Source organism: Pleurodeles waltl, chromosome 1_1 (assembly GCF_031143425.1).
Source record: "Pleurodeles waltl isolate 20211129_DDA chromosome 1_1, aPleWal1.hap1.20221129, whole genome shotgun sequence".
Classification (NCBI taxonomy): Eukaryota; Metazoa; Chordata; class Amphibia; order Caudata; family Salamandridae; genus Pleurodeles; species Pleurodeles waltl.
The window spans coordinates 868,169,032-868,185,345 of NC_090436.1; the positions used below are offsets into that span (position 1 = coordinate 868,169,032).

The 16,314-nt window shown below is 43.0% G+C and overlaps 1 protein-coding gene across 4 annotated transcripts in view; it reads left to right on the plus strand.

Moving 5' to 3' along the window:
* Positions 1-15,791, plus strand: part of GKAP1 (G kinase anchoring protein 1) — an 814,129-nt gene extending 798,338 nt beyond the window's left edge. For all 4 annotated transcript variants that reach the window (XM_069229880.1, XM_069229873.1, XM_069229889.1 and 1 more), the window contains exon 12: positions 15,453-15,791. In XM_069229880.1, coding sequence (XP_069085981.1) covers positions 15,453-15,500 — 48 coding nt within the window. In that variant the 3' untranslated portion in view covers positions 15,501-15,791. The remainder of the gene's footprint in view (positions 1-15,452) is intronic.
* The last annotated feature ends 523 nt before the right edge of the window (positions 15,792-16,314 follow it).

Here is a 16,314-nt window from a genome sequence, read left to right on the forward strand (position 1 = left end):
TATTACCCGCCTACATGAAAATACCTACGCCCAAATCAGGAACGGCAAGAAGGGTGATCTCACAGAACCAGTGGCTATTGATAGGGGAGTTAGACAGGGGTGCGTCCTGGCCCCAACTCTCTTCCTATTATACATAAACAACTGCATCAAGTACTTAGCAAACTGCACAAATGATTCTCCCAAGCAGGCTGGAACCAAAGTCCCCTGCCTACTCTACGCAGATGACACTATTCTTTTGTCTAAATCACCCATGGGAATTCAAAACTTGGTAAATCAGTTTGGTGTTTACTGCAGAAATTATGGATTAGACATAAACCATAAGAAAACCAAACTTATGATATACAGCGCCCCGAACAAGAAGCTCAGCGCAAACATAAAGATGGATCTGACTCCCCTGGAGAGAGTAATGGAATATGACTACTTGGGCATTAGACTATCCGACAAGGGCAGCTGGGAGCCAGCCATAAGGAAAGGGGCACTAACAATTAGCCAAAGATGTGGAGTAATAGGACACAAAGCTAGCACTGCCACAAGCCCCCCTCTGATCCTTATCTCTGAAATATATAAAGCACAAATCCGTGCTGCGGCCCTATATGGAGCAGAACTTTGGGGATCACATAGACAGATGGATACTCTCCAAACCAAAGAAAACAACTTCCTCAGACACATATCTAGACTGGGGAGGGGCACGCCAATGCTCCCCCTCAGACTGGACCTGGGCTTAAATAGTATCAAAGACATAGCATATCTAAGACCACTCCTGTATTGGGTTAGACTATGGAAAACAGACGAACTTGAACCCTACAGGGCAGCAGTTAAAGAACTATTACCACCTCATCACGGATGGGAAAAGGTACGGTGGCTCAGGGAGATGAAAGCGGCATGGACCAAACTGAGTCTATCCCAGTACTGGGAGAACCCCGAGATGATTCTTGGCAGTGCTAAACGCCTGATCAAAGAACATTATTGGGCAAAAATCAACGAAGAATCTCTGTTCACATGTGTCAGGTCGGCTGACAGCTGAATTCCTGCTGGTCAAACACGTTCCCTTCCCTGAAAGCTCCCTGGATCTACCCATACCAGCCCGTGCTCGCTCTCTACTACTCCAGCTCAGGTACGGGACATTGGCGGTTAATAGCTACACGGCTGGTTGGTCGACTAACAGTTCCCCATCGGACAAATGCATAAATTGTCATTTATGCAAGGAAACAGCTGAACACATCCTATTTTTCTGCCCTCTGTACAAAGGCCCCCGAGGGAAGTGGATTATTCCCTTGTGCAGAACACTCCAACCACTATCCCGCAACAGTCTATTCAGAATATGTAAATACGACACTTCCATACTGATAATCAGCGCTGTTTCTAAATATCTGGCAGCAGCATGGAAAATTCGTAATAGGACTATTCTAGATTTTAACTCACTGTTTGAAGAGTTGTCTTGAAAACAGTAAATCAGCATCCTGTTATATCAGCCTTGGGCTCTAATTGTAAACCGCGACTTATTGAGCACAAAAAACCGTATCTCTGAATAAGTGCTATATTGAGTTATTTTAACCAAAGTGTTTTATAAATTTAAAATTATACTTAATTTTATAATTGTCAAGATGCAATTTATTGGATTAATTAACCCAAAAGAACTAATTAACCTAGAGCATCATCTACCACTGTCTGACTTCTTAAATTTTTTAATCAGTTTTACTGCCTGGAGTTTCAATGCCTGATTTTATATAGAGATGTGCCACACAACAGCTTTTACGTTATCATTATTCTACTGTTCAGGGTTATGTACAGGGTAAGATCCAGAGACTATTCCGAGCACCTCTTTCACCCCTCCTATTTATGTAATCTTTCTCAGGCAGCTACTGGACCCCTACTTTTTTTTACTATTGTTCCTTTTATTGTGTACTGGTCTATGGTTTTTATCTTTCTGTACGTATGTATATATTTTTTAAATCTTTTAAATGGCCCAAATTTGGACCGAATAAACTATTGATTGATTGATTGAAATCACCTCGAACTACTAGCAGTTTTCCAAGCATTAAAAGCATTTCAACCAATCATAACTCACAAATACATTCTTGTCAAAACGGACAACATGACAACAATGTATTATCTAAACAAACAGGGGGGGGACACACTCGACACAGCTGTGCCTTCTGGCACAAAAAATATGGCAATGGGCAATTCACAGCCACATTCGCCTAATAGCACAGTTTATTCCAGGGATCCAGAATCAACTTGCAGACAATCTCTCTCGAGATCACCAACAGGTCCACGAATGGGAAATTCACCCCAAAATTCTAAACACTTACTTCAAACGTTGGGGAACACCTCAAATAGACTTATTTGCAACAAAGGAGAACGCAAAATGCCAAAACTTTGCATCCAGATACCCACACAGGCAGTCTCAAGGCAATGCCCTATGGATGAACTGGTCAGGGATATTTGCGTACGCTTTTCCCCCTCTCCCCCTCCTTCCATATCTAGTAAACAAATTGAGTCAAAACAAACTCATACTGATAGCACCAACATGGGCAAGGCAACCATGGTACACAACACTGCTAGACCTATCAGTAGTACCCCACGTCAAGTTGCCCAACAGGCCAGATCTGTTAACACAACACAAACAACAGATCAGGCATCCAAACCCAGCATCGCTGAATCTAGCAATCTGGCTCCTGAAATCCTAGAATTCGGACACTTAAACCTCACACAAGAATGTTTGGAAGTCATAAAGCAAGCTAGAAGACCATCCACTAGACACTGCTATGCAAGCAAATGGAAAAGGTTTGTTTGCTACTGCCATCATAATCAAATTCAACCATTACACGCATCTCCAAAGGATGTAGTGGGTTACTTACTACACTTACAAAAATCGAACCTGGCCTTCTCTTCCATTAAAATACACCTCGCAGCAATATCTGCATACCTGCAGATTACCCATTCAACTTCACTATTTAGGATACCTGTCATTAAAGTGTTTATGGAAGGCCTCAAAAGAATTATACCACCAAGGACACCACCCGTTCCTTCATGGAACCTCAACATCGTCTTAACAAGACTCATGGGTCCACCCTTTGAACCTATGCATTCTTGCGAAATACAATTCCTAACCTGGAAAGTTGCATTTCTCATCGCCATCACATCTCTAAGAAGAGTAAGTGAAATTCAGGCGTTTACAATACAAGAACCTTTTATCCAACTACACAAAAATAAAGTAGTCCTAAGGACCAATCCTAAATTTTTGCCAAAGGTTATTTCACCGTTCCACCTAAATCAAACGGTAGAGCTACCAGTGTTCTTCCCACAGCCAGATTCCATAGCTGAAAGGGCACTACATACATTAGACGTCAAAAGAGCACTAATGTACTACATCGACAGAACTAAAAACATCAGAAAAACTAAACAACTGTTTATTGCATTTCAAAAACCTCACGCAGGAAACCCAATATCGAAACAGGGTATAGCCAGATGGATAGTTAAGTGCATCCAAATCTGCTACCTTAAAGCAAAAAGACAACTGCCCATTACACCAAGGGCACACTCAACCAGAAAGAAAGGCGCTACCATGGCCTTCCTAGGGAATATTCCAATGCACGAAATATGTAAGGCAGCCACATGGTCTACGTCTCACACATTTACCAAGCACTACTGTGTAGACGTGGTATCCGCACAACAAGCCACAGTGGGTCAAGCCGTACTAAGAACCTTATTTCAGACTACTTCCACTCCTACAGGCTGAGCCACCGCTTTTGGGGAGATAACTGCTTACTAGTCTATGCACAACATGTGTATCTACAGCGACAGATGCCATCGAACTGAAAATGTCACTTACCCAGTGTACATCTGTTCGTGGCATCAGTCGCTGAAGATTCACATGTGCCCACCCACCTCCCCGGGAGCCTGTAGCCGTTTGGAAGTTAGCTTCAACTTTGTGCATTTGTAAATATATTAAATCTTAAATAGGTACATACTTATTCACTCCATTGCATGGGCACTATTACTAACAAACAACTCCTACCTCACCCTCTGCGGGGAAAACAATCGAAGATGGAGTCGACGCCCATGCGCAATGGAGACAAAGAGGAGGAGTCCCTCGGTCCCGTGACTCGAAAGACTTCTTCGAAGAAAAACAACTTGTAACACTCCGACCCAACACCAGATGGCGGGCTATGCACAACATGTGAATCTTCAGCGACTGATGCCACGAACAGATGTACACTGGGTAAGTGACATTTTCATTACTAATTTCGGTGGTAAAACACCCGGATAATTCTAATAGTATTTTTAAGTCCGACATGAAGCTTAATCCTTTTGCTAAGTCTTTTCCCCCTTCTGTGCTAAGCCTTTTTTGGCTATTTGTGGTAGTTGGTGCTTTGACCCCTATAACTTCTTATCTACATAAGCTATCCATGCCAAATGTGTGTCCCTTTTTCCCAACATCCTGGGGATTCTAAAGTTACCCAGGGTTTGTGGATTCCTCTGAAAGGGACCAAGAAATTTGCCAAAATACAGCTACATTTTGTTTTTTGGGGGGGGAAAATGCGAAAAAGGTGCTGCAGAAGAAAGCCCTATTTTTTTTTCCCCTGCAGTTGGCATCAACGAAGGGCTTGTGGTGCTAAAATCACCATCTTCCCAGCTTTCAGGAACAGGCAGACTAAATTCAGAAAGCCAAGTTTTTCAACAGCTTTGCCATTTTACTGGGACATACCCATTTTTCCTATTTTTTATGCTTTCAACCTCCTTCCAGTTAGTGACAGAAATGGGTGTGAAACCAATGGTGGATCCCAGAAAGCTATACATTTCTGAAAAGTAGACCAAATTCTGAACTCTGCAAGGGTTCATTTTTTAGATCCTTCAAGGTTTTTCTATAGAAAGTAACAGTTGAAATAAAATAATATTGAAATTGAGTTGAAAACAGCCATTTCTGTCTACGTTTTCATCTGTGACTTTTTCCAGCTATGGCAGAATTTCGAAAGCAATATACTGTTAGTTCCACAGGACCCTTCTGGTTACAGGATATATAGGACTTGTAGGTTCACCAAGCACCCAAGTTACCTAGAGCCAATAAATGGGCTGCACCTAGCAATGGGTTTTCACTGTGTACCGGTATACATAAATTAATTTGGAAAAATATAAAGAGTGACAAATAGGTGTCAAGGACACCTATGTATTCCTGAAATGGGCACAAGATAAGGAGTTCAGAAGCAGTGGTTATTTGCACATCTCTGAATTTGTGAGTACCCATACTAGCTTGTGAATTAGAGGGCATTTCTCAAAATGACTTCTTTCTTACACACTGTCTTACATTTGGAAGGTGCAAATGCAGAGAAGGCCATTCAGTAATAACATTTGTTCTGTTACTCTGTGTTCCCCCAAGTCTCCCGATTAAAAATGGTACCTCACTTGTGCGGGTAGGCCTAGTGTCTGCACCTAGGGAATCCTAGCAAACCTGTAAAAATTTTAAAACTTGACACACAGGGGAATCCAGGATGGGGTGACTTGTCTGGCTCTCACCAGGTTCTGTTACCCAGAATCCCTTGCAAACTTCTGAGTTTGTCTAAAAAACACATTTTCCTCAAAGTACTGGAACCTGAAGAGAGCCACAAATTCCCTACTACCGAGCATTCTCCCTAGTCTCCAAATAAAAATGATACCTCACTTGTGTAGGTGGGTCACAAGTGCCTGCGATCGGGAAGGGTCGGAAATTGAGGGAAAACCAAAGCAGATCCAATACAGCAGTTTTTGGGTTTTTTTCACACATTTTTAGGCGGACTCTTTTTTTGGGCACCCACACAAGTGGGGGCAGAGTTTTTATCAGTACTGATAGGGCAATGCTGGGTGGTAGGAATTTTGTGGATTCCTGCACATTTTGGAAGTTTCCATCATAAAAATGTAGGAAAAAATTTGATTTCAGGCAAAGTTGGAGGTTTGCAGGACATTGTGGGTAAGAAAACAGTATATGGTGCATGTGAAGCACTCCACCCTAGACTATTCCAGATGTTTAGTTTTCAGAAGTCTGTCTGGTTGGCTTTCCAGGTGGCAGCGTACCCAAGTCCAAAAAGTGCAGCCTCTCACCATAGGAAATGGGCTGATACTTAAGCTCTCTTGGTCCATATATAAAATCAAAACCCAGAAGAGTCAAATGTCCTCTTGCTTGCTATTGGGTTGAATTGGTAGCCCCCAGATGGGGATCAGAAAGACTTTTGTCCCCTTCATTTGGGGTCGACGGGGGTATAACCATGCCCATGAAGGTGGCCAGCCCCCACCTCTCCATTTCTTTAAAATAATTCTCTGGTGTCTAGTGGGCTCTCTGCCTGCCCTGGGGGCAGATCGGAGTTAATAATCCCCATCTGCCCCCAGAAGTACTGTGACAATTTTTTTTTTTTTGTTGGTGGAGTGGGGGGGGGGGGGGGGGACAGAGCCATGCTCATTATGTGCAGCCCCTACGCTACCAAAAAAACTCTGGTGCCTAGTGGCCTTTCTTCCATCCACCGGGGGGGGGAGGCAGGTGGGGTCCTATTGCCCCCATCTGACCCACGGGGGATTGTGCAGGAAGACTGTGCTGATTTGGGGCTTTTTTTGGGAGGGGTGGGGGCATTGCATTGCCCATTCTAGGCACCTTCCACCCCTAGGTGAATAAAACAAATCCATGGTGCCTAGAGGTCTTTCTGCCTCCCTCACTGCTTGGGGGCAGATTGGGGATTGCTCCCATCTGCTCCCCAGGGGGGCAGAAAGACTGTGCTGATTTCTTTGGGAGGAGAGGTGGGGGCATTGCAATGCCCATTCTGGGCAGCTTCAACCCCTAGATAAATAAACAAAATTCTGTGGCACCTAGTGGTATTTTTTCCTCCCCCCTAGATGGGCAGATCGGGCCTTTTGCCCACTTCCCGACAGGGGGGCAGAAAAAATGTGTCGCTCTTTGGGAGGGGTGGGGACATTAGAATGCCCCTTTAGGGCAGCCCCCACCCTTAGATTTATATACAAAATAAATCCCTGGTTTCTAGTGGGCTTGCCATCACCCTAGGGGGCTGAAATACTGAAAATGCCCCAAACAGGGGGACCAAAAGCCTGTGCCCAAAGGACCATTTCCCCCTCTAGTGCCTAGTGGGTGAATCCTTTCTTAGGGATTGCCCTCCTTTGTGATCTTAGCACATAGTTGAAAAGTGTTGGGCGTGCCTCGGCGTTCCAGTATGATGCGTGTGTCATCGGTGGCTGCTAAGAGTGTGGTTTCCGTGCTGTGATTGCTTCTGAATCCGGACGGGGAAGGGTCTAGGATATGGTGTCTCTCGAGGAACTTGGTGAGTTGCTGGTTGATGGCTTTCTCCGTTACCTTGGCTGGGAAAGGGAGCAGAGAGATGGTTCTGTAGCTCTTCAGCTCTCTTGGGTCGGCAGTGGGTTTTTTGAGTAGCAGGCTGATTTCAGCGTGCTTCCAGTCTGAGGGGAATGTGGCGGTCTTGAAGGATAGGTTGATGGTTCAGTAGAGTCCGACGCACCAAACCGGTTGAAAGGCATTCCTGCTTTAATCCATTATACATTTACATCTTGGGAGATAGATTGCTATTACTTAAAAACTTCATTTTTACCCAGGTATCGTTACTTAAGGCAATTTTAAGATGTAAAGGGTATTAATTATTCTCCAGTGTGATATTTATTCCACAGTCGGCCACAGTTCTCTCTATCAAAGGCTGTGCAATAGCCTATATTGTATATGTAAAGAATGTTGGTTTTTCTGATTTCCTTATTCGCTGTATTAAGAGCTGTTTTAGGAGATTTTGTTCATTTGCCCAAGTATGGATAATATAGTCAGTAAAGATTTAGCAAATATCTTGCCTTGGGAATCGAAGTGCTCGGAGCATACTTTTTGGAATCATATTTTGTCCCTTTTTGTGAATCTAGTGTATAATTCAGCCGTTCCAAGCTGGTGTGATCTGGATGGTTTTTATCACTTTGGGGGGGAAAAAAAAGCAAATTAATCAAATACTCTGATGTTGGATCATGTTTCAGTACAGACATACGCAAGTCATTGGGGCTGGCCACTTGTAAAGACCGACTTTTTTTTTATTTTTTATAATCAAGCTGGTAATTTCTTCTTGAGAATACAAAGCATTCCAATGGGCTAAAGTGCCATTGAAACTGAGATAGTAATATTACTTGAGAATAGAGCCTTCATGTGGGCTTCTCATAAATCATTTTAGACGCGATAATCTTTGGATATTGTGTATGTCTGAGTACCCAATTCAGTTAGAGGCAAAAATTGGTTAGTGTTATTTCATTTCAGTGCCTCAAAAAACGATCAGTGCTTTTTCTTGCTCAGTAGTTGTAATTCCCTTTGTTGTTTGTATTAATGTTTCAGAAGTTTGATCTGACTATCTCACTCTTCTGATTTAGGATTCTTTGGTAGATATTGCAGTGATTTCCGGTACTTCCTTTTTACAAGAGTTATTGATTAATCCTATTGATCCAGACAGTAACACCAAATATCTTAAGCTAAAACCACTAACCTCTTCAAACATGTTTCTCATAACTGATTGGCATACTTAGCCCTGACACGCTGTCCATCTTCAACAAATCATGACCACTTCACTACATTTACTAGGCATTTTATCACGTACAACCCTACTACCAGTTGTAGTCAATTTGTGTATTTCTTGTTTTCTTATTTGACAGTTTCCTGCTTGCTGCTTCTGAACCTCTCATAAAACCCCAGCAACAAGATTGGTATCAGATTATCACAAAGTCTATTTTTTCTCCCAAAAATACCCATGACATGCTATACTTCTGTATTTTCACCATAAAATCTTCTTTACAACCAAGTTCAGTGCAAGCTGAATGTTCCACAAGTTTCCCTGAGACAGTGTATTTTGAACAGTTTTTACCCTCTGTAATGAAGTGGATATGGAAATTTTGCTTGTATTACTGTATACACTATTATGCTAGAGCCTGCACCCTGTCCTCAGGTCCTTTCTTTCTGCACAAGCAGATGTCGATAAGGAGCTCTCTCATCTTTCATAGACAGTTACTTCAGAAATGTCATCTACATTTCATAGAGTGTAAGTGAATGTCACCTGCAAAAACCACAGGTTTTAAGTTCTGTATGGTCTTTTGTAAACAAATGTCTGTGACAAAGCCCCATCAGATGTGCCTGGGGTTAAGTCACGGCTCTAAGGCCTAAGTGACTGCACATCGATAAGCCTGAAGACCACCTCTGACCGCAAAGCGATACTCTACTTCACTAAACATAAGAAGACCCGGCGATGAGACTAGTTTGAGTCATTGGCCAAGTCTAAAGTTTGGTCCAGTTCTCGCTCAGAGAGTTGTCTGAACCGTTCTAGAGGCTATTCTTCATCTAGATCCAAATTGTCGGATAAGTCCAAGATGAAGCATAAAAAATCAAAGCAGGAGACTGCCCCCTCTCGATAATCATGTTCACCTGAGAAGGGGTGGGGACAGCAACATGGCTCTTCATCTCTCTGCCTGAGTCAGTTGGCTTCACAGCTGATCTTGCAACTGGTTCTGGCACAGCCTGAGTTTTAGGGGTCGTCTGCCTTCTAGAACAAATTGAAGAGTTCCACTAGGCCATGCTCTGACTCTTTGGATCTTTGCCACCTCCACCTGGTATTTCTTCCTGCCCCATCTGAAGATCTGCTTTTGGGTTCGCCCTCTGCACCAGTTGGATGCTCTGAACCCATCACAATGATTCAGGCTTCGATTCCAAACCCCGTCCAGAGCTGTGTTCCACACCGGTGCCTGGAACGTCGATGGTGGTGCCCAATCGATCAATACCAAACAAGGATATACCTATAGTACTGGGAGTTGGTGCCAATTTGGCAGCTGTTGAGGTGCCACCTCGCCCACTTGATCTGACACCACCCCAAGGGAGAGAACCCACCTTTCACTCCCTTTCGGCGCAGACTCAGACAATGATTATAAAGTGGGGAGAAGAGTTCACTCAGTCCTATCATGAGGCCGTTTGATACACCAGTAGCCTCAATACTCCCCTGAATAAGGTTTTCTCACCCCTTTGAGCAGCCAACAAAGTATCCGCTACCTACACCGTGGTAATAGGTAGGGTGGCTGAAGTCCTTGACCTCCATCTCACCACCATGTAGGTTAAAATTAATGTGATAACAATTTTTATATGTTGTTTCATTTTGACCTTCGTACTAGCTTTGCTAACTTGCAGCATTTAGAAAAACATGTCTAACTTTTTTAACCTGTGACCTCCCCTTTCTTTTGACTTGAGTGCGAACACCTTCTGTTACTTCATCCTCCATGTTATACCAGTGTTACTTGCCTCTTCCTTCACGGCGTCCTCTTCGGGCTTTTTGCAACTCCGCTTTCTGCACCTATGCTTATCAGAAGCTGTCCCAGCTTAAATAGCAAGGCTTCCCAGACATGACACACACATTATTTTCAATAGGACCGCACTTGACGTTGCGCTGTCACAGACTGCACAGTATCTTTTTGAGATTCTTTTTCAGGTAACCCATGCTCAGCTATCTCAATAATCGTAACTTGTACTACTTTTAAGCGATTTCTGATGCTTATCTACTCTTGGTTACTTCTATAGATCTTTGCTTGTGCTTACTACAACTTTAATTTGTAATTCACGGATTTGCCGGGCTGGTAAGTGCTCCCAGGCACAGTACACGTCTCACGCTGCTGACTCATTTAAGAGAATACACTGTACAGGTGAAGTCTAGCCATGTTCCCTGTGTGTGGCACTCAGAAGAGCTGAGCGTGACTGGTGCTAACCCGAGCTGTGAGAAGGCACCCAACCTCCCTGCATTGTTCATGTGGCATAAAGCATTGACAGACTTCAAGCAACAGTGCAGCAGCAGCTGCCACAAATCTCAAGGGGAGGGGTTGGTGGGGGTGAGGGGGTGGAGACGAGGTGGTGAAAATAAAAACTAATAAACTTAACTTCGCGGATGCTGCCGTCTTCTGGCACTCTTCTTCCCTCAATGTGGTGTCTCAGTATTCACTGGGACACGAGCAGAGTCTCCCCAGAAATCCTGGTGCTGCTTTCATGCTAAAGATAGCATTAAACCAGCGTCAGGATTGGTCTGAGTGGCTTGGACTGCTGCTCAGACACAATCCTAGGGGCTCTGCAGTTTCTCCAGCCCAGCTGTTCAACACGGCCAGACTGGAGAAACCTAAGTGCGCGTGTGTGTCTGGCCGGCCAGAGACGGACAGCCAAACACACATGCACACTTAGGTGCACTCTCTGCTCCTCTCCCTCCTCCTGTTGCCCAGCCCCGCCCTTCACATGCTGCTGGCTCAGCCAAGGGAGGCGATGCTCCTTTGCCATTGCGAAGGAGCTGCCTCTGCAACAGTGTGCAATCCGCCATTACCATAGCAGTCACTGGACCTTTACCACTCCTGCCCTCTGATGTACTGTGTGACCTACGAAACTGACACCAGCATGGTAGAAGGACCTTCCAAAGGCCTTGAGGTCACAACTGCAGAAGACGTTTGACTGCTGCTAATGCCTATCATGCTTATTGTGTCTTGTGTTCACCTGGAAAATTCACGAGCCGTGGTCGCAGCATTAGCGTACTCCAGCTAGCAAGAGACACTGACAATCAGCCACGATAGACATACCGAAACAACCTCTGCACTGAGACATATCAGTAACACAGGTAACTCAGTACCATGTTGAGAGACTGACTTGCACTGAAAGGACCTGTACATTAGAAGTAAAGACTACCAGTGTGAACACTTTTCCATGATATGAACTGAAATGACTACAATCCAATATCTATGGCACTTTCCCTTTATCTTCAAGATTTAGGCAATACAGAGTTGCTCGCTTAAGCCAAATAGTGAACTCGCACTTGTACTGGTTCTCGCCTTTGAGCTTTCCTTTGCTTCTAGAACACTGTAAGGGTGTAAGATCTATAGCAGCCACACTGCACCATGTAGCTTTGCAGGAACTGTGACGATTGTTTTAGTACAGTGTGGTCTGTGTTGGAACTCGGAAAATTGACTAGAGCCCTATAGTTTTGTTAAGTAGTACCCTGAAACTGACTCCTGATTAAGATGTTCAGTAATTTGTTTTGCTGTGATACTAAAGTACATTCCTTTTACTAAGACGAGCACTGGGTTGGTCAGTACTTTCGTTTGACTCTTTGAGTTCTTGGTCTCTGAGAGGCCTTTGACTGCTCGCCCTCGCCACCCTGAGTCTCATGAGAGTAAAGGTTGTACTTCACCCTGCTTGCAGAAGCATAGTGAGCCGTACGTCAGGACACCAGTGGCAACCATTATGGTTGTGGCGTAGTAGCCCAGCTCCCCGCCTCTCTTTGTGTCACACAGTAGGATCTGACAGGGCTCAATTGGGTGAACAGCTGCATTGACCTTGCAGGGAAGCAAAACTTTCGACCTGCAAATGATAGCGAAGTGAGTTTGCAGATTATTAATCCACCATGCCACTCTATAATGTATGTTGTTTTATTTTTGGTTTGTTTTACCTATTTCTGTGAAGAGCAGATAGATTGGGGAATAATCATATTTCTGGTTAGTTTCAGGAAATATAACATTACACATACTTACATCACCAAAGAACATTGAGACCCAAATTCTGAAAATGTGCTCCACTTGTGATTTTATAGTTAGGCAGACAGCAGCTTTTTGTGTTCAGCACTGGGAGTGTAGTAGTGGTCAGTTGAGTTGGGTCACTGTCTAGCAGTAAATCTAGCACACAGTGTCATGAGACGACCAGCAGCAAATATGAACTGTAGTACAGTACTCGCTCTTGCTACACTCAGGCTACATTCACCTGTAGGAGTTATTGTTAATGGCTGTGCTTTACAATAAATTCACTGGGCACGTTGAGCAGTGAGACACTGACTATTTCAGTTTGTCTACTGTGCCACCAAATGTAGACCTGATCCCTAGCCCTAGAAACCAGCCTGTCTGGTGGCATTGGCTGCTACGCTAGTTGTCGGCCACCTATATCTTGAAGTAGCTCTGACCATGCATTTATAATCAGCAAAGGCTCTACATTGAATTGCTTCATTTGTGGCTTTAGCAGGAATTTTCATTAATGTTACTAGGGGGTTTGTTGTGTGCAGCACACATGCATTGTGACTGGTGGTGGGTGGCTTTAACAACATTGCAGAGGTGATAATGGTCTATTCTCAAGATGACAAGATTCCCAGTGGTCGGGTATAGGAAGGAGCCCAGGGTTACTTTATTCTTCACTTTAGTGGCTTTTGTGTAACCTCTTTGCTAATTCCAGCACAACGAAACCACAAACTGGCGGCAGGCGTTTTAAGTGTTACCTTGTTTTCTGAAGTAAACAGGGCAGACTGGATCATCTTTGTGCTTTTCTGGTGCTAACTTTTAGAACTATAGTTCCCTTCACAGAAGGAGTGAAGCAACCTCAGCCACGGAGAAAGGCAACCCCAATCACCTAATAGTCTTCAGTTCAAAATTGTATTTATGTGGTGCAGTCACTCTCTGCCTCAATTGCTTATGTGGCCAGAGCCTGTACTAGCAAAATCTTCTAAACAGCTTCTAGTGTAATTACGAGGCATTTTTGACGCGCACCATAATCCATAAATTCTATACTTACCATTACTCTTACAAGACTTACCTTTGCCCGTGCCCTTGTTTTTTAGACACTCGATGCTGTGGGCTGTACTGAACGAATTCTTGTGCCTGAAGCATGATGCTTATTGATTGTACACCAGGGCTGTCAGAGTCTTAAACTTTTCTTTTAGTAATGCATTTAGTTTATCTTAATACTTTAATATTGTGGTGTGGAAATTCACACGGAGGAAGCGTGTTTAAGTGGCTCTTGCTGTTCTAATTTGGAACAGTGATTACAAATGTGAGGACCGTTAGAGCAGAGTCAAAAGGATTTCCCTTTCAAAATCCCGTCCGAGTTATAATGCTATACATGTGTAACTGATAGCTTGCAGTTTGAGTGTTTGTGGGCGTTTAAGGAACCCCATGCTTGACGGAGTTAAAACGTTTAAGGACACGGTCATATTATTGGCAATTCTAATAGCTGTCCATTATAGAGGTCTGAAATTAGGAGGTGACCTCTCAGCCATAGTTTTTCTAAGCATTGTTTAAAGGGTAGAAGTATATCTGGTTGATGTATGTTGCAGAACCTGTCCGATCACATACTGCTCAAGTGTTTTCTGCTTGATTTCAGTTTGCACAGTTAAGTATGCATCACAGGGTATGTCATACTTGAGAATTAATGGGGGAAATCAGGTGAGCTAAAACGAACTAATACCTCCGGCGTTGTTGTCGGGGTGGCACGTTTGTACACACCATGTGGGACTGGATTCAGGAGGTATTGAGACGAGGTGATTTGGCAGGAGTTGCTGCGTTGCAGCTGACCCAAAACAGAAAGCTGTACATCCTACGAATATGGGGGAATGAAACAGGAACCAGGTACCTACGACTGTTGTGTAATGTGTGGATGGTTGTAGCCCGAAGCAATATAGCTAGATTATGAGGATCATCTCTGTCCCTCTATTCGATCAGTGGGGGTGACGTGAACTGGTGTATGGCTTCTGAATGGTTTTTGTAAGAAGGAAAAGCTTGTTCTAAAATATTAGAAAGATATGGACCCTATGGAAATGTTATCGAGGTCATATGTAAGTCCGTTTTTAAAGATCTGCGACTGTTGCGCCTTCTGCTGCTACTGATGTACTGAAGATATGGCTGAATTGTACACTTGATAAAACTGTTTACCAAAGAGCTATGATTTAAATGCATCTTGTGGTGGTGCCGTGTGCTGTACACTTATACTATGAAAAGAATGTATGCCCCATGGCATGTTTTGATTTGAACAATAACCTAATTACCAGTAAACAAAGAAAATGTATTTTCTGCAAGCTATGGCCCAGGAAGAAAATATCACTTCCATGTATAACTGTATCTTTTAATGTTGATTTTCACTGTGGGCTCTTCTCAGTGAAATTCACAGCCATCACTAGATCTAGATTTATGTGGTCCAGTTTCGGTATAAAAAGACTGAAATGCATGGTTGCCCTGTATTTGTTGCTGGATGTAGTCTCCTATACTTAGGGGGAAGCATGTCTCTTAAATAATATCTTAAATGTTAAGTGCCAGTTAAAATTAATTTGGAAATCCCACCACAGGAGGGCAGTTGAAATAAACTCATAGCAAAAGCCAGTGCGACTGGGTAAACACTTTCATTTTACCGCAGCACATTTAATAGCAGGAGGCATGGGAGTTCTGGATCAAGAACTCCCTGCCAACTTTAAAAAAGGCTTGTCTTTTCGAAGGAAGCTTTATAAGTGGAGTTTGAGAAGCTATAGACGCTAAGTTTGTCGTGGTAATTATCAGTCTGTTTTGAGGAAGCTACAACTGTCCCTGATAAATGAATGTTATTTTGTAAAGCAGGAAGTCGAGTATTTCAGCAAATAACATAAATTATGTCTTTGTCTTGGTTTTCCCCACTTTAGGGTGGAAAAAAAGGTAAAAGAAACGCGGAAGCAGAGAACTGTAGGTGATCAAGGATTTCCTACTGCAGCGGCGTGAAAGAAAGTCGAATCTTGTTTTTCAGAGTTTGCAAAAAGGGACATATTTATGCTGTGCAACTGCTAACCTATGCAGTTATGTTGGAAGGAGATAAAATACTAGATTAACATTTTGGACCTTCTGTTGGTTCTTAAAGTATTTCCAAGTGAAAAGTAGAGAACTAATTTTCCAACAGAAGTCTTGACATTGCTGGTAAAAATGCCATAATTTGTTATTTTTCATCTTTCAATAAAATTTGCTCTTCCATTTCCAATATTTACTTACACTTGTTTCAATGTGTCGGTTATTTTTCGTATTTTATTTATATATATATATATATATATATATATATATATATATATATATATATAGAGAGAGAGAGAGAGAGAGATTTTAACACATACACATTTTTTTGTGAAACAGGATTGTTACACTGTAGATTACGAGGAAATGCAAAGATAGCCTTTAAAATCGTATGTATATTCTGGGACATATACTGATGAACTCTGACATTATGCTTATAGCCAGAAGCAGAGCTTTATCTTAGGGGCTGAAAGTCCACCCCGACAGATTTTACACATCTAGAGCACACATCTAGACCTCGTATGAGTGGCTGTAAGAGCAGCCAGGAACTGGTGTATTGCTAATTGTCCGATAAAACAGAAATCAGTAAGAGGGAAACATTCCTGAACCACACAGAATGACAGAGCATAGGGGATATAATGCAGGTGGCAAGGTGGTTTCTAGTGAGGGAGTTTGTTGTGCCCTTGATTCCTTAGGTATATTCTGCATACAGACTTCTACTGC